The 21,229-nt window shown below is 40.9% G+C and overlaps 1 protein-coding gene across 1 annotated transcript; it reads left to right on the top strand.

The window, feature by feature from the left end:
* Positions 1–840: 840 nt before the first annotated feature.
* Positions 841–19,840, top strand: PROK2 (prokineticin 2). Its single transcript, XM_073644762.1, has 3 exons — positions 841–1,166; positions 8,265–8,390; positions 16,679–19,840. Exons 1-3 carry the CDS (start codon positions 1,086–1,088, stop codon positions 16,802–16,804), a joined length of 333 nt encoding a protein of 110 aa, XP_073500863.1. The 5' UTR covers positions 841–1,085; the 3' UTR covers positions 16,805–19,840.
* Positions 19,841–21,229: the final 1,389 nt, after the last annotated feature.

Genomic DNA, 21,229 nt, shown 5'->3' with positions numbered 1-21,229 from the left:
AGAGCTGCACTCACTATTCTGCTGGTGCAGTCACTGTGTACATACATTACATTACTGATCCTGAGTTACATCCTGTATAATACTCCAGAGCTGCACTCACTATTCTGCTGGTGGAGTCACTGTGTACACACATTACATTACTGATCCTGTACTGATCCTGAGTTACATCCTGTATTATACTCCAGAGCTGCACTCACTATTCTGCTGGTGGAGTCACTGTGTACATACATTACATTACTGATCCTGTACTGATCCTGAGTTACATCCTGTATTATACTCCAGAGCTGCACTCACTATTCTGCTGGTGGGTGTTTATGCAATTCCATAAAGTGTAGGTATAGGCTCATCCGCAGAGCATACATTGTAATATTCTATATAAGGTGTACAATTTCTTACAATATGTAGATTCTATTATAGTAAGGTAAATATAGCTGAATGGCAAGAAACACTGTTCAAAAATGTTCTTTGCTACTCTCATAGTAAGTGAATGTGCCTGGTGATAAAGAAGCCTCATATTGTGTGAGGCGATGGAAATTTCCTGCTCACAATGCCCTGATGTGTAACCACTATAGTTCCACCTCTGGAGCCTTTCCTTCTGCACACTATTTTGTTCTTCCTTTCACATCACCACTCCAGCTGAAGAGGGGTGAACGTGGAAACAGAAATGAAATGAAATAACCTTGTAAACTCCGCTTCTCAAAATTGTGACTTCTGCTGCTGATTTCTCCTATAACCAATGAAGAGAAGAGCTGGGACTGATGGGTGTGAGTGCAGAATTTGCTGCTTGCCTCCTATCCTGTGATTGACACCTACTACATCGTTGTGCTGAGCTTTATCTTGCTCTCTCTGAGTCATGGAGGATGGTTTGAATGGCAAGCCGAGCTTTATAACAGCTCAAGTAACTGGAGAAAGTGACGGAGTCAGAACACACTTTCTTCAGCTCCTGCAAAACCACCAAGTCTTCTCCTCAGACCCATCATCTACTCAACATCGGTTGTTCTGTTGAGTATCTGGTCTCACTCTGACATCCCCCAAGGAGCCTCTTTGGGATTTATATCATTCTCATCTCCATCTTCATAATTATTATGAGAAAAGTACAGTTACTATCACTCACCTTTGGTGCTTTACTACTCCTAACATCTGGAGAAACTGCAGTCATCACTGGGGTAAGTACCAAGAAACATCTCCAAGAGACCAACATTTTTAGAAGACCGCTATCTAATCTAGACCAGGTTTTTCTGTTTACCATATATTATGCATACCACTCACGTTCTTTGAAAAGATCACCTTTTATTCTAGACAAGGTTTTGATTTCCACCATATATTAGCTATCTTCTTTTAGAAAACAATACTCTTAGAAGACAAGATCAACACAATTGTTGATGGTAGCCTCAAAGAGGTATTACCATGAAGTTCTATTATACTCCTGGTGATCCTAAAAATAGTGTTTTTCTAGAACTGTCTTTGAGAAGACCACCTCTAGTCAAGACAAGGTTTTTAGTTTCACTATTTATTATGCATATTGTCCATCTTCTTCCAGGTTACTATACCCCTCAAAGACCACTTTTCAGTACAATTGTTGATGGTCGTCTCGTAAAGGGATTACCATGAAGTTCTATTAAGTCAGTTAGACTCCTTGTGATCATACAAATTGTGTTTAACTAAAATGTCCAGTCTTTGGTTGAGGTCTTTTTTTGAGTTTCACAGTGGTGTGTTTCCCCTATAGTTCTTTGAGGTTTTTTTTTCTTTGAATCCACCTGAAACCAAAGGTCCATATGTTATTACTAAAGTCCCAAGGGTTTAATTTTAGCTGAAGAACAAGTGGTTTGTCATTATTAGAACTTTCTGAAGGACTTTAAATTATCTATATACTTTATGGAACACTTTTCCACCCATTGTTCATTTGAAGAACTATTTCAAGCTTAGGCTTGTACTTGGAAAGCTTAGGGGATACAGAATGGATGAAGAATCAGTAATGTACTCTATCTCAACTAGAACAGGAGCATTATCTCATCCAACAGTCCTACAACTGATGTATACTACAAAAGATGGGTGACCAGGTCACTTGTAATGTCTGTGGTCCCTAGCTTTTGTCTTGAAACATAGATAGCTGGTCTTATAGTTCCCCTATAGTTCTTCGATACCCACATGCACTGGGATCTCATGCTTGCTTGACCAAGATGCCAAGTATTTGATTTTGACCTTGGTGTCAGTTTTTCATAATGTTCCCAAAACCCACGTGGAACTCCACAGTCGTTGAATGAGGAAAAACTAAATGTTGTGACTGGTTTAATGGGAGTGTAGATTAATTTGGGTCTTTCTTATTCTTACTAATTGGCTCAACGTAGGTAGGTAGACTTTGTACCAACGTTTTGGCTACCTACTCTAGTTTCTTGTCTATATTTGATTCATTAGACTTCATGTGTTCCTTTCTTTTTTTATTCGAAGGATTGCGATTAAGGATTAGGATTAAGCATATTACTCCTTGGATTTACCATTTACTATGTAAACACCTACCAGCCGACTGGGATTTTCCATTGTCTCAGTGTAGATGTAGTAGCCTCTTGCTTGACTCGACTTCTGCAATTGAAGGGTCATTAAATTCTCTGAGAGGGATTTTAAAACTAATTATGACTAATTATAGGGTTTGTGAGATTGAACCAGACTGATATATTAAACCACACACAAAAAAAATCCAAAAATATCAATAAAAACAAAGCGGGCAACAAAAAAACAACATCTTGACTTAATATTTACATAGCAGGCAAACCCAATGAAGTGGAGTAATGGTGGTCTCAAATCAACTGTATAGATAATAGAATGGGTTACAAATGAGGGATCGATGGAGAATTTATGGGGTCTGGATATCTGAGGATCTATGGCACAGGTCTCCATTACTATTTGATAAAGGATATTCTGTAAAATGTACATTTTGGTTATTTACAAAAATAAATCCAGATGTCCGCGTCTCCGCTAAATCCTGGATTTAGGATAATTTCGATCAGAGAACACAATGTTACTTTGAGTGTAAAGCAATTACGGAGGTAGGACAAGCAATATTAACACATTAAGCTGCATTCACTAAATAACTGTTAGTAAGTAGCCAAGAAATTTTGTGATTTTACAGTACGGTAATAATGCAGTAAAATTCTTCCAATCTGACATACTTAGGACCCGAAGGATGCTGGGTTTTAGCTAGTCATAGACAAAATAAAATAGTAATCTAAAATAATGATACAAATTTTTTTCCATCAGTCTCATCATTTTTTTTTTGCTTTAGATCAAGTTCCAGACTACTAGAATTTCTTCTAGATTTAGCAATTTCTGGGTTATTTGGTTAATAATTTGGTTATTTAATTATTTTATTCAATTATTTTTATTTATTTATTTTTATTTTGTATTTATTTATTTTGTATTGTATTGTTTATTTAATTTACTTGATTAATTATTATTATTTCTTGTAATTTATCCATGGTAAGTGATATCGCCTACAACACCAAGGACCACCCATTACTGATTTTGCTCAACCATTTTTTGGTCTGCAATAGACTCTAATTGCTCATTATATAATGGATTAATATGTATTATATAGGGTCAGTGAAAAACCAGGAGACATCATCATCCATAATAGTTGCAGAAATGCGGGGTAGGTCAGGAATAGGTAAAGAAAAAGCTTTCCACGAGAGGAGAACTTGAGGATAGTGTTGATTTTAAGACCAGTAATGAATGGGTTATTTGTGTAATCTGAGCATCTGTTACTTTAATATATTATGTGATGCAGGAAAGAAACATTGTACAGATAGGATAAAGTGTTCCCTGCATATTTATAGCGTTTGTTACAAGCTTCATTTATTTTCCTAGAAATCCACTTTACATATTGCGTTTGAGACAGTCTGAATACTTTAAATGACATGGGATATGCACTGTTTTAAAGAAAATGCTAGGACGCCACACCTGTCCACAGGATCTGTCTAGTATTGCACCTCTGCTCCATTAAAGGGATTTTCTGTGATTTTTGTTAACATTTGTCCAGGAGTACAGAATGATCTAAAATAAAGAAATAGGATATACCCTTTGAATCCCCTGCATCTCCAGCATTGTCACTCCTGTGGTCCTGGACGTGGTGATGTCATGTAGATCTATCACATGACCGCTGCAGTCAATCACATTCCGCAAAGGTCACGTGCTGTACATGAAAACATAATAGGCTACAGCAATCAGGTAACTTCCTTTGCGGAGGCGCTAGAAAGGCTGATGATTCAAAGAGTGAATAATGCTTGTTCATTTACTTCTAGGCAAAATTTTTTATTTTTTTAGAAACACAGGATCCACCATTCACACCAGGTGATATCACAGCGCTCCTCCTCCTGTACAATGACTGATAACACCTTTATATACAGTAGATAACACAGGATCCACCATTCACAATAGGTGATGTCACAGCTCACCTCCTCCTCCTCCTATATAATGACTGATAACACCTCTATATACAGTAGATAACACAGGATCCACCATTCAAAATAGGTGATGTCACAGCTCACCTCCTCCTCCTCCTGTACAATGACTGATAACACCTTTATATACAGTAGATAACACAGGATCCACCATTCACAATAGGTGATGTCACAGCTCACCTCCTCCTGTACAATGACTGATAACACCTCTATATACAGTAGATAACACAGGATCCACCATTCAAAATAGGTGATGTCACAGCTCACCTCCTTCTCCTCCTATACAATGACTGATAACACCTTTATATACAGTAGATAACACAGGATCCACCATTCACAATAGGTGATGTCACAGCTCACCTCCTCCTGTACAATGGCTGATAACACCTCTATATACAGTAGATAACACAGGATCCATCATTCACAATAGGTGATGCCACAGCTCACCTCCCCATAGTCCTCCATACAGTATAATGCATCCAATAGTTCATACAGTATAATGCATTTCGCATAGTTCATACAGTATAATACACTCTGATAGTCATCCATATACACTACTCAAAAAAATAAAGGGAACACTCAAATAACACATCCTAGATCTGAATGAATGAAATATTCTCATTGAATACTTCGTTCTGTACAAAGTTGAATGTGCTGACAACAAAATCACACAAAAATCATCAATGGAAATAAAATTTATTAACCAATGGAGGCCTGGATTTGGAGTCACCCCCAAAATTAAAGTGGAAAAACACACTACAGGCTGATCCAACTTTGATGTAATGTCCTTAAAACAAGTCAAAATGAGGCTCAGTATTGTGTGTGGCCTCCACGTGCCTGTATGACCTCCCTACAACGCCTGGGCATGCTCCTGATGAGGTTGTGGATGGTCTCCTGTGGGATCTCCTCCCAGACCTGGACTAAAGCATCCGCCAACTCCTGGACAGTCTGTGGTACAACGTGACGTTGGTGGAAGGAGCGAGACATGATGTCCCAGATGTGCTCAATCGGATTCAGGTCTGGGGAACGGGTGGGCCAGTCCATAGCTTCAATGCCCTCATCTTGCAGGAACTGCTGACAAACTCCAGTCACATGAGGTCTGGCATTGTCCTGCATTAGGAGGAACCCAGGGCCAACCACACCAGCATATGGTCTCACAAGGGGTCTGAGGATCTCATCTCAGTACCTAATAGCAGTCAGGCTTCCTCTGGCGAGCACATGGAGGGCTGTGTGGCCCTCCAAAGAAATGCCACCCCACACCATTACTGACCCACTGCCAAACCGGTCATGCTGAAGGATATTGCAGGTGTAAGGTGCCCCAGCGAGGTAGTCGTGGGCGAGCTGTAGCCCCCTCTCGCTCTGGCACCCTACAGACAATTCGTATCCGATCGCGGCTGTCTCCAGGCATTTCTCTTCTGGGACCAGGGCACCAATAAACTCAGAGGACAAGAGGTTCTTAACCATAACTTGGACTTTACTTGGGGAAGAGGAATATGTACAGTATTTACAGGCAGATATAATGGATAAGGCCTGACAGGTTATTATCTCTCTCACAGGCGCTGGCAACATCTTCAGCCCTGGTTCCCTCTTTAAGTGAAGAATCTCTGTGATTCTAATCTCTAGCCCAAGAGACTCTTCTGTAATACCAACAGTGATCTGGATCCGATATCTCCCCCACGTCTTAGCCTGGAGTCCTATTTATCTTCCTCTGCTTCCTGCAGACTAGAAGTGCCCCGGGTCCTCAATACTTCCTTTGAGTTTCTCTGGCCGGCTAACAGGACTCTTGCTCTTGCATAGGGAGACTTTCACACTGGTGATCCCACTGTCTGAGGGTATGGAGCTCCCGTCTACCCTAGCAGCCACAATATATTCAGGCTGCCCTTATGGTTCACTGTCCTATCTCTAACTGAACATCTCTTCCTACTTCTGGAAACTAAGCAGGGATTTTCCTAAAGAGCCCACCCTCTGTGAGCTGTCATCACTCAGCATTAACCCCATCACTGTCTGTAACACTGCTAGCAGACTCAACCTGACATCTGCACCCAGGACAGTGGCATCTTGTGGCTGTTTACAGGTACTGCAGCCCACAAGGAATTATGCCAGGAACAAGCTCTATATCACTGAAGGCTTGATCAGGGCACTAAGTTCCCCCTCTACTGTACTGACTGGACCACTGAAGCTAACCCCTTAGCTTGGCCTACCAACAGTTCAGAGAGGTCTAACTACAGGAACACTTCTTTTAACTACCTCAGTGCCAAGGGAAGGCTACGTCCTTCCCCACTATTACACAGGCAGCAGATCACTCTCCACGGCTTCTCCAGACTCTGTCACGTCTGTCACATGTGCTCAGTGTGAACCTGCTTTCATCTGTGAAGAGCACAGGGAGCCAGTGGCAACTTTGCCAATCCTGGTGTTCTGTGGCAAATGCCAAGCGTCCTGCACGGTGTTGGGCTGTGAGCACAACCCCCATCAGTTGTCGTCGGGCCCTCATATCACCTTCATGGAGTCGGTTTCTAACCATTTGTGCAGACACATGCACTTTTATGGCCTGCTGGAGGTCATTTTGCAGGGCTCTAGCAGTGTTCCTCCAATTCCTCCTTGCACAAAGGCGGAGGTAGTGGTCCTGCTTCTGGGTTGTTGCCCTCCTACGGCCCCCTCCATGTCTCCTGGTGTACTGGCCTGTCTCCTGGTAGCGCCTTCAGCCTCTGGACACTACGCTGACAGACACAGCAAATCTTCTTGCCACAGCTCGCATTGATGTGCCATCCTGGATGAGCTGAACTACCTGAGAAACTTCTGTGGGTTGTAGAGTCTGTCTCATGCACCACGAGTGTGAAAGCACAACCAAAATTCAAAAGTGACCAAAACATCAGCCAGAAAGCATTGGTACTGAGATGTGGTCTGTGGTCCCCACCTGCAGAACCACTCCTTTATTAAGGGTGTCTTGATAATTGCCAATAATTTCCATCTATTGTCTGTTACATTTGCACAACAGCATGTGAAATTGATTGTCAATCCGTGTTGCTTCCTAAGTGGACAGTTTGATTTCACAGAAGTTTGATTTACTTGGAGTAATATTCTGTTGTTTAAGTGTTCCCTTTATTTTTTTGAGCAGTGTAGTATAGTGCACCCCAAAGTCAACCATACCAAATTATGACCACCAGAATTTTCTCACTGATTTAAAAAAAATTACAATACTCACCTCTCCTCCTCGTTCCCCAAATGCTCCGGTTTCTGCAGTAAGCGTTCTGGAGCGCTGCACATCTCAGCACAGGGGGTGCCATGTAGTGATGTCATCACACCCGCTGTGCTGAGATGTCAGACGCCAAGGAGGAATGATGGGAGAGGGAGCGTGAGCTGACGCTCCTTCTCTCATCATTACATTCAACTGTATGACGGGCGGGGGGTACAGTGCCGATACGGGCCCCCTCAGCTCACGGGCCCCATAGCAGTCATGAGGCCTGCCGCCATCTAGTTTTGTTCAGGAGATCAGTGTGAGTTTTAGGCATTATGGCCGTACAATAAAAGCTAAAATAAAGTGTGAAATCGACCTTACATAGCTCTGCTATATCTGTTGTATTGCATGGTATTTCACTTTGTTTATTTTTATTTTTTTACCTTTCTACAAAAATATTAATGGCTAACTAATAATATTGTAAGCAACACATTCTCCATTCACCTTGAGCAGTAAAATCCTTGTTATTTTTTTGCCGCAGTACAAGGAATATGCACATAATGGCATTCCTTCAGGCTTTTGTTTCATGATGCATTTTTTTTTTTTTCTTTTTTTTTTTTTTTTTTAACTTTCAGGCGTGTGAAAGGGATCTACAGTGCGGAGGAGGGATGTGCTGCGCTGTCAGCCTCTGGATAAGAAGCTTACGGATGTGCACTCCTCTTGGCAATGAAGGGGATGACTGTCATCCATTAAGTCATAAAGTAAGTGCTCACCGATAATTAATTGTCGTCGCTGCTAATTCTTCATAATTGAGGATTGAAACACCCAACAAATTGACTTTATTGGCGGTGTACATGAGCAATTGAAGGACTTGTGCACACAAGCGTATTACTGCTCCATATAACTGTATGGGGCACATAGAACCATGCAAATGGATCTTATTTCTTGCAACAAAAAAAAAGAACATAGGGGCTTCATTCCTCTCGAACCTCTATGCACATGGCTCTAGGATGTGTATGGGTCCCAAAGGTCCATGCACAGACCAGGTCTGGAAATACATCACCATATAGACCAAGCACAGGCTCTATGAACCATAGTATGTGCCATAAATTGGAACAATATAGACCCCATGAACCTCTATGGAAGCCCTATATGACCAAGAGCTCTAGCCCTTAGGAGGCTTTCACATTGCGTTCCGGCACCCGTTCAGTGGCCCCATTGAGGCTTATGACGCGCCCCCTGGGCCTGTGCTGTGCAGGGGGTACCCGGAGCCGGGCCTTCTGTAAGATGCTGGGGGTTGTAGTCTCCGTGGCGCTGACCCGGTCCGTGCCCAGGGTGGTCAAACCAGTGGCAGTCTATTGGTGTTATAATAAGTGTCCGACTACGCCACCCGTGGATTGCGGTCAGTGGGGACCGCCGCTGCGCTGCAGACCGCTGAGGCTGGTGTTGTATGCGCAGCCAAGTATGGGATAACTCCCCACGGGAGAAGTATTGCCTCAGGGCAGCTAATGTGGATGATGGTGGTAATGGTGTGAGCGTCCCAGTACTAATGGTGCTGGTGCGGCGATGAAACACAGAGACGTGTGGTTGCAGTTTCGAATGCTTTACTCACAGTTCTTTACTGGTCCTAGTCACCTCGGTACCGGCGGTGACTGCCCAAGCCGTGCTGCGTCCACCAGGCAAGGGGCTCAACCAACTCCCAGGCAATTCCAGAGCGTGGCACAGGGCTCCCTTCCTTTCCTTTCTCTGGCCGTCCCCACCAGTGACCCACCTTTGTCCAGCTTCCTCGGGCCTTCTGTTGGCGAAACCTCTCTCCGGTTTCCCTGACCCTATGTGGTATGCTTTCCTGGTGGATGTAGTGGGGGTCGCACCAAGATGTGGTCACAACCTCCGGTTTTGGCTGAGGATTAGTCGCCTCCACCAATTTGGGTTCCGGTACCCTGCTCTGCCAACCCTTCACCCTGTATCTCCTGGGCATATGGGGTTCCTTCTGTCCTCGTGTCTCTGGGCCTTTCTCTGTGTTCCTGTTCCTTGCTTCCTTTCTTACTGTCCTTTCTGTTCATTCTCCTTTCTCTCTCTCTCAGGCTCCAGCCTCCTGACAAGGCCTGCCTGCGGAGCAGAGCCCATGCAGGGGCTCTGCTTCCTGTCTTCTCCTCAGACTGTCTCCACTGAACTGAACTGGACTGAACTCTGATCTAAGATGGTGCCCACCTTATATACCTCCCTCTATGTGTGAGCCCAGGTGACTAGCAACCAATGGGCTCCTACCTATGCCCAGAGACCCACCCCTATCTGCTCCTACACCACTGGGCTTTCCTCCCCCTCCCCACTCCAGCCAGGAACAGATGCTGTCGTGCCTGCACTTCTGTCTAGTGGGAGCACCGTTGAGCTGTCCCTCGGAAATGGGGTGTGTGTGGTGCATGCAGCCTACCGAGTCCTGGTCCACACTCCATCCTTACCCGGGAGTGGAATATCACACCTCTGGTTTGAGGTGCAATACCCTTGTAGCAGCCGAGCCCTCGGGGTGCTACACTTACATGTGAAACCCCTGCAAAATGGGATCGAACATATGCGCCAAAGGGACCATAGGCTATACAGGGTGGCAGCAGAGGGAACATGCGCTCTGTCGTGCATCATTTCGAGCGTCGAGGTGGACACTCAGACGTAGTAGACTGCGTTTGAATGTCCGCCTCCAGTAGGTGTATACACCCGAAAATTATGGATGTGTGCTCTGCCGGCACCATTATAGTCTATGGCCCCATTAGCGCATACGTCTGAATCCCGTTTTGTGGGGGGTTCAGACGTAATCCTCGACGGGGCCACCGAACGGGTGCCGAAACGCAGTGTGAAAGTACCGTTAGGCATATTTTACATTGGTAAATTTTTGTGTCTACATAGGGGGTCCAAGAGTTATAACCAGGGCTGGCACCAGCACCCAGGGAACCTGGGCAAGTACCAGGCCCATGGCACCTCTGGGCCCACTCTGCCCAGTTTTGTACTTGTAAGATCCGCATTACATGTACAACAGATGCATGCACTGCACGTATGGAGCGTGCGTAGGAGCTGTGTTGCACAGCCGACACCTGAGTCTAACCGGTATGAACAGAGCTTGCTCCAATCACGGCAGTTTACCCTCTTAGATGCCATGGTCAATCGTGACCACGGCATTAAAGAGGTTGGAAATGGGGAAAGGTGCCCCTTCCGATGCCCCTCGATGCACTGTAACGTGATTGCGAGGTGCGAATGGTATTGTCATTGCAAACAAGGGGACGTACTGAAGGTTCCTATGTCTGCCATATTTTTATACCTATGACGCCAAGTCCGTGGCTGGACTTCATAGGAGATCGGTAATTTTACAATACACAATATTAAAGTACCATAGTGTACTGTACAAGCGATTAACTCATCTAGGGACATAAATAAAAAAATGGAAAAAAAAGGAAAAATATTTTTGAAATATAAAAAAATCTATAAAATTCATATAACTCCCTTTTTTTTTTTTCAAAACGTGAAAAAAATCTAAAAAGCATATTTAGTTATTCCACATAAGTAACTATGTGAAAACCATACAGGAAAAAAAATCGAACAAGCAGTATTGCTGTTTTTTATTCACTTCATCCCACCTCACCCCACAAAAAAATGGAATTAAAAGGGTCTAAAAGTTATATGAATCCTTAAATAATAAATAATGAAAAAAAAAACTAAATGATATAATTGCTGTTTTTTTCATATAATTTTCCTCACAAAAAAAATGGAATAAAAAGATCAGAAAGTTGTGTGGTCCAGTGGTAATGGTAACAAAAAAAAAGCCTCTTGGAAGGCGAGGAGGAAAAAAATCAAAAGTGAAAAGGGGCCCACTGGGTAAGAAAAAAATTTGGAGCTGGCCCTAATTTTAGCTGTCTGGAATGGAGGGCACCGCGGGTCTAGGCCTCATCTGGCAAAATAAAATTTTGGCCTTGTTGTCTATAGCAACCAATCAGTGCTCAGCTTTCATTTTACCAGAGCACATAACTAGATGAAAGCTGCCTTGTGATTGGTTGCTATGGGCAACAAGGGCCATTTTACTATTAGACGGTTTAGATATTACCAATTTATGTCACCAAAATAAAGGCCTTTTAGTTGTTGTAAAACTGCTACTCCCATCATGTGCCTGACAGGAATATGCTGGAAGTTGTAGTATTCCAGATGGCGGAGAGTCAGAGGTGGCAGAGCACCGTTTTACACGGACATTTATAGATAATGAACTACGTTATGTTGAGTAACCGGCATCATTTAGGGCGGTGATTTACAAGGGTTTCACACCGGATCATTTTTCCTGTCCTTGCCTTTCATATTTACGTCAATTGGCAGCTAATGGCACCCATATATTTCAGAAGCAAGGGCGATGCCGGTGACATCACTAATCAACTACTGTGAATTTTTTATTTTTCCGTCAACATGAGGGCATGTATTTTTTTTTTTATGTGAGAACATTCATTTTACCATATAATTTAATGAAAATGGGGGAAAAAATTCAAAAGCAGTGAAAAAGTGAAAAAAAAAAATGCAATTCTGTAATTGTTTTTTTTTTTTTTTTGAGGGGGTGTTTTTATGGAGAGGTAAATATGACCTGGCATTATGATTCTCAAGGCCAGTGTGATTACGGCAATACCAATTTTGTATCGTTTTTTTATTTTGTATTTTAGAGGTAAAATAAATTCAGAACTTTGTAAAAAAAAAAATTGGTTTGTGTCACCATTTTCTGAGACCTGTAACTTTATTTTTCCATCTATGGAGATTGTCTATTTTTTTTTTTTGCGTGGCGAGATGTAGTTTTTATTTGTATTATTTTGGGGTATATACAATTTTAAAACACCATGGAATAAATGATGCTATAATAATAAATAATAATAATAGATTTTATTGCAAAATGTGGCATGCGAAAAATGCCAATTTTGCTTTTTAAATTATATATTTTTTTATGGGTATCATACAGTGTGTGAAATAATTTTATACACTGATATATCAGACTTTGGTGAAAGTGATAGTATAAAATATTTTCATTTACTTAATTATATTTTTAATTTATTTTTTATTTTATTAGGGGAAAAGGGGATAAAATTATTTTTTTTAACCCTCCGTCACATACAATATCGGTTCTAACGAGTTCACATACAATGTGACTGTCAGGCGCAGGCTAGAAAAATACCTATAATATCTAATGTTTTCAATTTCAGTGCTCTAAAAGTGATCAGTGACTTTCATAGGGATGTAATAAAAGAGACTACACATAATCAGGTGCAAAAAAAAACCATTTACTTAACATAAAACTAATAACTCTGAAATACAAACATTTCAAAACTCCCGCCAAATAGACCCCAGTTCGACTCTGTCCAAAAACTCTACAAAGAAAATTTATGGAAACAAACTTAATTTTAAGGTACCTTATGTACTATTAAACACATATTCAATCAGAATTAGATCCTGAAGTTTCCCCAGAAAAATTACACTTGCAGAGCAAAGAGCAAGAATTACACATCATTTTTGCATGTGTCAGGCAGATTGCATTATGACATTTGTGACATTCAGAATTAGAAAGCCTTCTGATTCCGCTTTCCGTGGTGCAGGTGCTGCATCTCCTTCTTTTGGGAGGTGGTGCAGGTGGTGAATTTTCACTATCATCTTCTGGGCGGAATCTTTTGAGCTGAACTTGAAGGCGAGAGGGGATACCGATTGTTTTCATACTTCTCCTGCGTAGCTCTCCAAGCACTAGTTCATGGGCCAATTTTTTCAGATAGAATCGTCTACGGAGTGGTTCAAGCTTGTTTTCAAGGTAAATGACTTGTGAATTTATACCACCCAAATTCAACATAGCAAAAAATATGACCATTGGCCAGCGTTTTGTGTTTCTGCTGACGTTGAAAGTTGAGCACATCTGATCAGCTGTATCAACACCCCCTTTGGTTGCATTATAAAATGTAATTATCTCCGGGTTTTTTTGTGCCTCAGTCCCAGGATCGATGGCATCATCATCATGAAGTGTTGATAGAAGAAGTACAATTTTTTTTGCTTGTGGTACATAGGAAACCAAAACCTTTCCATTATGGAATGCAAACATACTGCTGTACTGTTGTCTCCCTTTCACACTTACAAACTGTGTAGGCAATTCTTTTTTATTTTTTCTTACAGTTCCGACATATGAAAGCTTCTGCATTTTCAGATCACAATTTGAAAACCAATTGTCAGCTGTTATATTGCGACCCGATCCAAATAAGGGCTCAGCCAGTCTTTTTACAACATCACTGGGTTTGTTGCTGACACAGTAAGGACCTTCTGGTTGTTTTCCTGCATAAACTTCCAGGTTGTAAGTGTAGGTCTTACTGGCATCAACAAGGGCATACATTTTTATTCCATATTTGTTAGGCTTTGATGGAATATATTGACGAAAGGCACATTTACCACGAAAACCAGGGAGCATTTCGTCAATAGTGAGATTCTCCCCAGGGCAATAGCTTTTTTTACAGTTTTCAACAAATTTTTGGAATATATCACGAATTGGAGCAAGTCGGTCATGTGTTTTACGTTCGGTTCGGGTAGTTCTGTCGTCAAACCGAAGGCAACGAATTAGAAGCTTGAATCTGTTTATGGACATAACAAGGCCAAATTTTTCAACTCCATCCCCATCTTTACTCCAAAGTTCCTCCAAACTTTGTCTATTTGCCCTATAAGCTCCTGCAAGGTATAATAATCCAAAAAAAGCACGCAGTTCTATTTCATCTGTGGCCTTGATGGTTCTGTTGCAGATGAACTTGTCCTTTATAATGTCTATATATTGGTTGGTATATGTGACAATAGAGTCCAGAATGTCATCTGTGAATAAACTATTCCAGCATTCAACTGCAGTTTTTGCATTACTTGCAGTTCCTATAACTGCAGGAAGGTGAGTAATAATGTTTTGAGGTTCCCTATGTTTTTTTCTGGAATGTCTTCTTGTTCCATTGTTTTTTTTTATCTTTTCCCATATAATAAGATCCTACATCTTCATCCTCATCACTGTCACCATCTTGCTCTGTTTCAGAATCCACTTCACATACTTCCACCTCATCATGAGAATCAATCTCACTTTCCTCTCCTAAATCCTCATTCAGTGTGGGGTCTGCATCATCTAACAGCATGTTTGTTACTTCCTCAGCATCCAGTTTTTTTGATAAATTGTACATTTTCCTCTCCATTTCAGCAGATAATCTGAAGCAAGAGAAGGAATATGTGTTAGGGAACTACGGTATATGCCTGAGCAGCACACTTTCTTTTTTAATCTGCCTTATTTCTATGAAATATCCTCACACTTTATGCTATACATTCATAAAACAAGCTAAATAAACAATTGTGATGAATAAAAACATAAAATACCAACCTTATTGAGTGTGAAGTGTTCACATACAATGAGCCTGAGAGATTAGCGCAGTTATATCTGTCCTCCTGAAGCTCTGCAATCCAACTGTGGTATGAGGTTTCACAGAGCTGCTAGAGACAGGAGACTACCTGGAGGGAGGGGATTTCCTCACAATCTGGTGAGGAAGGAGAAATGAAAGTAAAAGAGATGTGCCTGTCAGGCATATTGTATGTGACGGAGGGTTAATAGCTCTAAAAAAAACATTTTATTTTTACTTTGCAATCTACTTTAGTCCCCATAAGATACTTGAACCTGCAAATGTTTGATTGCCAATACTATGTACTGCAATACCTTAGTATAACACAATCCGCACGTGATATTGGATGTAATTAGATGTTTTACGTCGGGAAAGGGTTAAACAGATAATGCAAGAATACATTTCTGCAAAGATTTGTAAAGTAGAGTCACTGGTAAATCAGTAGGGCATATTCACACGATGCATTCACTTTGCGTTTTTACGTTTTCACTTTCTGAAAATCGCAAAAAAAAATCGAGGATGCATAGTGTGAACATGGCCTTAGTCTATGTTCAGACAGTAGTTTTTTTTAGGCATACAAAAACGACAATTTTTTTTAAAGAGGAATCCACTTCAGGAAATGCTTTTGTTTTCCTTTTTTTGCAGCCTTTTGATGTGTAAAATTTGGAGCGATGAATCCGTGTCAGAGAAGTGACATACACTCTCTTTTTTTATCTAACTAGTGTTATTCACAACCTGAAAAGGAAAACATCTCTAAAAACAAAACTAGACATGTGAGCTGCAAAGTAGTTTAACATTGAAATGATCCAGAAGGGTCTTTCAGAGAATTTTTTAAGGGATTTTGAAGGCGTTTTTTTTGGAGCTGCTCTGCTGCAAAAATAACTCCTCAAAGAACTGTATGTGAATATACCCCTAAAAGGAAGCAATCATCAGAAAATGATCTATTTGGTTAAATCAGGTTTTTGTGTTAAAAGTATATATTTTTTTTAATTTGCTAATGTGTTGTTTTTTTTTTTGCATATCACAATCTGTATTAAAAATATTAAACAGAAATCTTGCAAATTTTCCCACAGGGACTTTTTGTGATTGGTGGATCCTGTGTTGACAAATGTGTATAGAAGTCATTGCAATCCTGCCATTGATGATAATGAAACTGCTGAAAACTTTTCCTGGAAAGTCAAGAACTTAGCATAAATCTAAAAAAATCCGCAGTAGGCAATGTGACAATTACAAGATTACTATTTTAGTTTTTATAATTCATTATCTTTAAAAAAAAAAATTGCAAAAACTTTTTAAAAATACACAAAAACCTGATTTAAAGGGAACATGTCATGTCCCCAAATTATATAGTGTCAATCTGCAGGTTCATAGCGTTCCAATGTTGTCCGGCTGCATCACTGAAAGCGTAGCTATGGCGAGAAAATGAATTTTATTCCTCCAAGGAGGCGCCGGCTTTCAGCCCTGGTAACATGTGAACGCAGCTTCAGTCACCGCTCATAAAGTGATTCCATTCCCTAGTCACTTTAAGAGATGGAACTACCCCTTTAAATATGTCATATATTGGGGATGGGGGAGTATACTTGGAAGTTTTGCCATTAGTCCATAATGTCATTTATGCCTTTTTTTCTTTATTTCTACAGACCCCATTTTTTGGAAAAAGAATGCACCACACCTGTCCATGTCTGCCAAACCTGGCCTGTACAAAGCTGGATGATGCCACGTATAAATGTTTTCCGTTCCTAAAGATCAACGATATTTATTTTTAAGAGATTCCATCGATGAAGGAAATGTGATTGTGAAGGATGAATTTGCTGCTGCCAAAAGTTTTAAAGTTTTTTTGCAAACTTTTTTTCTTTTCATGTCAAAAGCTAAAGACACATTAAAATAGTGAACCGTGGCTTACAGCAGCCAATCAGAGCTCAGCATTTCTGTCGTTAATTGCACAGAATAAGTGAACCCTGATTGGTTTCTATGGGCATCAAAACTGTGGCAGTTTCACCCTAAATGTAGATAGAGGGTCACCAATGCAAAGAAAAAAGGTGTCCATTGAACTCAGTGGGCAACATTGTGTTCAATATTAGAACCAAACTAGATGATACAGGGGTGTTGTGTTCAGGGGATCCATCACTACTGGTCACATGTGTCCTAATGAGACATACAAAGGAAACAAAGCGATATCTAGCCAAAATTAATGTTATGGATACACTTGAGAAGATAACATTGGTGAAATCTCAGCTTTACTGTATAAAGAAGATAAATCCTTTTGGTACTGCACAGAGATTTATGGTGAAACCTGACAGTCATTGATCTGACTGGCCTTCAGCTTAAGCGGACCATACACATTAACCCCTTAAGGACCAGGCGATTTTTCATTTTTTTTTGTCCTTTTCCTCCCTTTATTCCAAGAACCATAACTTTTTTTTTTCTGTCCACATAGCCATATGAGAGCTTGTTAGTTTTCGGGATGAGTTGTACTTTTGATTGACACCATCCATTTTATCTTGGGAAAAAAATGTCAAGTATGGCAAAATAGCAAAAAAAAGCACAATTCTGCAATTATTTTTTATTTTTTTATTTACAGCATTCATTTTACTGTAAAACTGATTTGGTAATAAGGTTTTCCAAGTCAGTACAATTACGGCGATACTAAACATGTATATTTTTCTTTTATTTAAGTGGTGAAAAAAAATTTTGAAAATTTTTTTTTTTGGCCTGTGACGCCATTTTCCGAGAGTAACATTTTAAATTTTCGGGATATGGGGCTGTGTGAGGAGGGCCTGTTTTTTTAACACTGACCCGATGTTTTTATTGATATCATTTTGAGGTGGCTATGATGTTTTGATCACCTGTTATTACATTTTTATGTGTTGCTACGGCAGCTGAAAAAATGCAGTTCTGCCATTTTGATTCTTTTACCCATTGGATTAATTTATATTATATTTTGATAGATCGGAGTTTTACAAAATTAATGATACCAAATACGGTATTTGCATTTTTTTTTTTTTTTTTTATTTCTTAATTTTTAAAGGGAGAAAAGGAGGTGATTTGAAATTTTTCATTATCACAGCCATCATCTTCCGGAAAAGATGTTAGCTCGGTTTACAAGCTCACATCAGTGCCAGGGAGACGACATATGACGGACATGGCACTTCATATGTCTTTAAGGGGTTAAATTAATTAGATAACCTTATGTGTATGGAGACCTCACCACCCTGACAGCAGATTTCAGAGTAAATTAGGATTGCCCATATTGGATTTCAACATGCCCAATCCTTTGCAATATTGGAAGCATAGCCGCTTGAAGAAGTTTCTTGGAAGTTTTCTTGTCTCCTTCCTCTCATCTTAGATGAAAGCTTAGGTGTATGGCCATCCTTAGCGTATTCTAGCAGACATTTCTTAGTAGTACCAAAGGGTTTATTTTTCACGCTACAGAACCCTATCAACTATAACATACCAGAAAATACTTTTCCGAGATTTTTGATATGTCCAAAACTTTTGAGGCCAATTAAACAGCCAAACATTTTACTTGTCCCCGTGAAGTATCGCTCCTATTGTGGTCAGAAGTATTGTATTTATTATTGTCATTTGTAAAATCTTTTGATGGGTGGGGTACTGGATGCTAAGACCCTCAATAATCGCTAGAATGAAGTTGCAGAAGTGCTCAGTTGTGCACAGCTCCCCTAGGAAACTGAAGACTGACTCCATAGACTTGAACATGTCTCAGGTGCTCCTTTAGTTTAGCGATCGGGTGAGGTCTCACCACCCTGAACACCACTTATCAAAACTTTACAGAATTATAAGAAAAACGTCACCCCCCAACAAACAGGGCATCATTAAATATTGTGGCTCAGCCTAATTCAATTGAATGGAGAAATCTCCCAATTTATTGAGTAGTGCTGTGTCTGTGCAACTTGGACAATCCCTTTAAAAAGGATCATCCTATATTCCATTCTTGGGGATTATGTCTAGTATTGGAGATCAGCCCCATTCAAGTGAATGAGGCAGTAAAAGTCACAGTTTATGGATAAGAATGGTGCTGCTTTTGGATAAAAGCCGCCATTTTTTCCTTATAAACTCTTTTAAAGGGTCATTCAAACAGCAATCTTTGGAGGCAATTTTTTTCTCGTTTAATTAAATGCATGTACTTTAGGTTAAAAACATTTTTGCAATTGGATTTCATGAGAAATGTTGCACCGCTTGTTTCTCTTTTATTTCCCTGCACATTCTTGGTTGAAGATTGAGAGGTAACTGAGAATCTGTCAGCGAGCTGGTTTTGAGAGGGAGTTTGTGACTTTTATCAGTCTTTTTTTGAGCTCCTCTCAGCTAATTTATCATCAAAGTTGAGATGAACTTAGGCCTCATTCAGACATCCGATGTTCTCATACAAGTGCGATCTGTGGTGTTCACGGATATCACTCGTACCTGTGATAGTTTATGGGGCCATACACATGTCCGTGATTTTTCTGGGAAAAATTGCGGTGACATGTCCGATTTTGATCTGAGTGTCTGATCAAAATCAGCAAGGCAAGTCTATGGGTTTGTGAAAACAGTGGACTGCACTGAGTACGTCTGAGTGCTGCCCGATTTTCACGGAGTGTCACATGGGAGAAGGTGGAAAAACTTTTATTTTTACTCCACGTACGAGAAAAACTGATGAGACTCCGACCAAACTCTGATCAAAATAATCAGTCTGTTTTACTCATACAGTGCCTACAAGTAGTATTCAACCCCCTGCAGATTTAGCTGGTTTGATAAGATGCAAATAAGTTAGAGCCTTCAAACTGCAAACGAGAGTAGGTTTTATGAACAGAAGCATAAATCTTACAAACCAAAAAGTTATGTTGCTCAGTTGAATTTTATTAAATTTTAAACATAAAAGTGTGGGTCAATTATTATACAACCCCTATGTTTAATATTTTGTGGAATAACCCTTGTTTGCAATTACAGCTAATAATCGTCTTTTATAAGACCTGATCAGGCCGGCACAGGTCTGTGGAGTTATCTTGGCCCACTCCTCCATGCAGATCTTCTCCAAGTTATCTAGGTTCTTTGGGTGTCTCATGTGGACTTTATTCTTGAGCTCCTTCCACAAGTTTTCAATTGGGTTAAGGTCAGGAGACTGACTAGGCCACTCCAACACCTTGACTTTTTCCCTCTTGAACCAGGCCTTGGTTTTCTTGGCTGTGTGCTTTGGGTCATTGTCTTGTTGGAAGATGAAATTACGACCCATCTTAAGATCCTTGATGGAGGAGCGGAGGTTCTTGGCCAAAATCTCCAGGTAGGCCGTGCTATCCATCTTCCCATGGATGCGGACCAGATGGCCAGGCCCCTTGGCAGAGAAACAGCCCCACAGCATGATGCTGCCACCACCATGCTTGACTGTAGGGATGGTATTCTTGGGGTCGTATGCAGTGCCATCCAGTCTCCAAACGTCACGTGTGTGGTTGGCACCAAAGATCTCGATCTTGGTCTCATCAGACCATAGAACCTTGAACCAGTCTGTCTCAGAGTCCTCCAAGTGATCATGAGCAAACTGTAGACGAGCCTTGACATGACGCTTTGAAAGTAAAGGTACCTTACGGGCTCGTCTGGAACGGAGACCATTGCGGTGGAGTACGTTACTTATGGTATTGACTGAAACCAATGTCCCCACTGCCATGAGATCTTCCCGGAGCTCCTTCCTTGTTGTCCTTGGGTTAGCCTTGACTCTTCGGACAAGCCTGGCCTCGGCACGGGAGGACACTTTCAAAGGCTGTCCAGGCCGTGGAAGGCTAACAGTAGTTCCATAAGCCTTCCACTTACGGATGATGCTCCCAACAGTGGAGACAGGTAGGCCCAACTCCTTGGAAAGGGTTTTGTACCCCTTGCCAGCCTTGTGACCCTCCACGATCTTGTCTCTGATGGCCTTGGAATGCTCCTTTGTCTTTACCATGTTGACCATGTCTGAGTGCTGTTCACAGGTTTGGGGAGGGTCTTAAATAGTCAGAAAAGGCTGGCAAAAGAGATCTTTAATCCACACATGTGAAGCTCATTATTCTTGGTGCCTGAACTACTTCTTAATACTTTTGGGGGACCAAACAGAATTCTTGTGGTTTGAGGGGTTGAATAATAAATGACACTCTGAATTAACTTTTAACGTTTTTTTTTTAAAAAAAAAAGAAAAAAAAAATTTGCTGCAGTGCATTTCCCAC

Source organism: Phyllobates terribilis, unplaced genomic scaffold (genome assembly GCF_046119375.1).
Source record: "Phyllobates terribilis strain yellow unplaced genomic scaffold, ASM4611937v1 Scaffold_8__6_contigs__length_399053987, whole genome shotgun sequence".
NCBI lineage: Eukaryota > Metazoa > Chordata > Amphibia > Anura > Dendrobatidae > Phyllobates > Phyllobates terribilis.
Note: the sequence above shows the minus strand (reverse complement) of the source record. Positions and strands in the feature narration are given on the sequence as shown.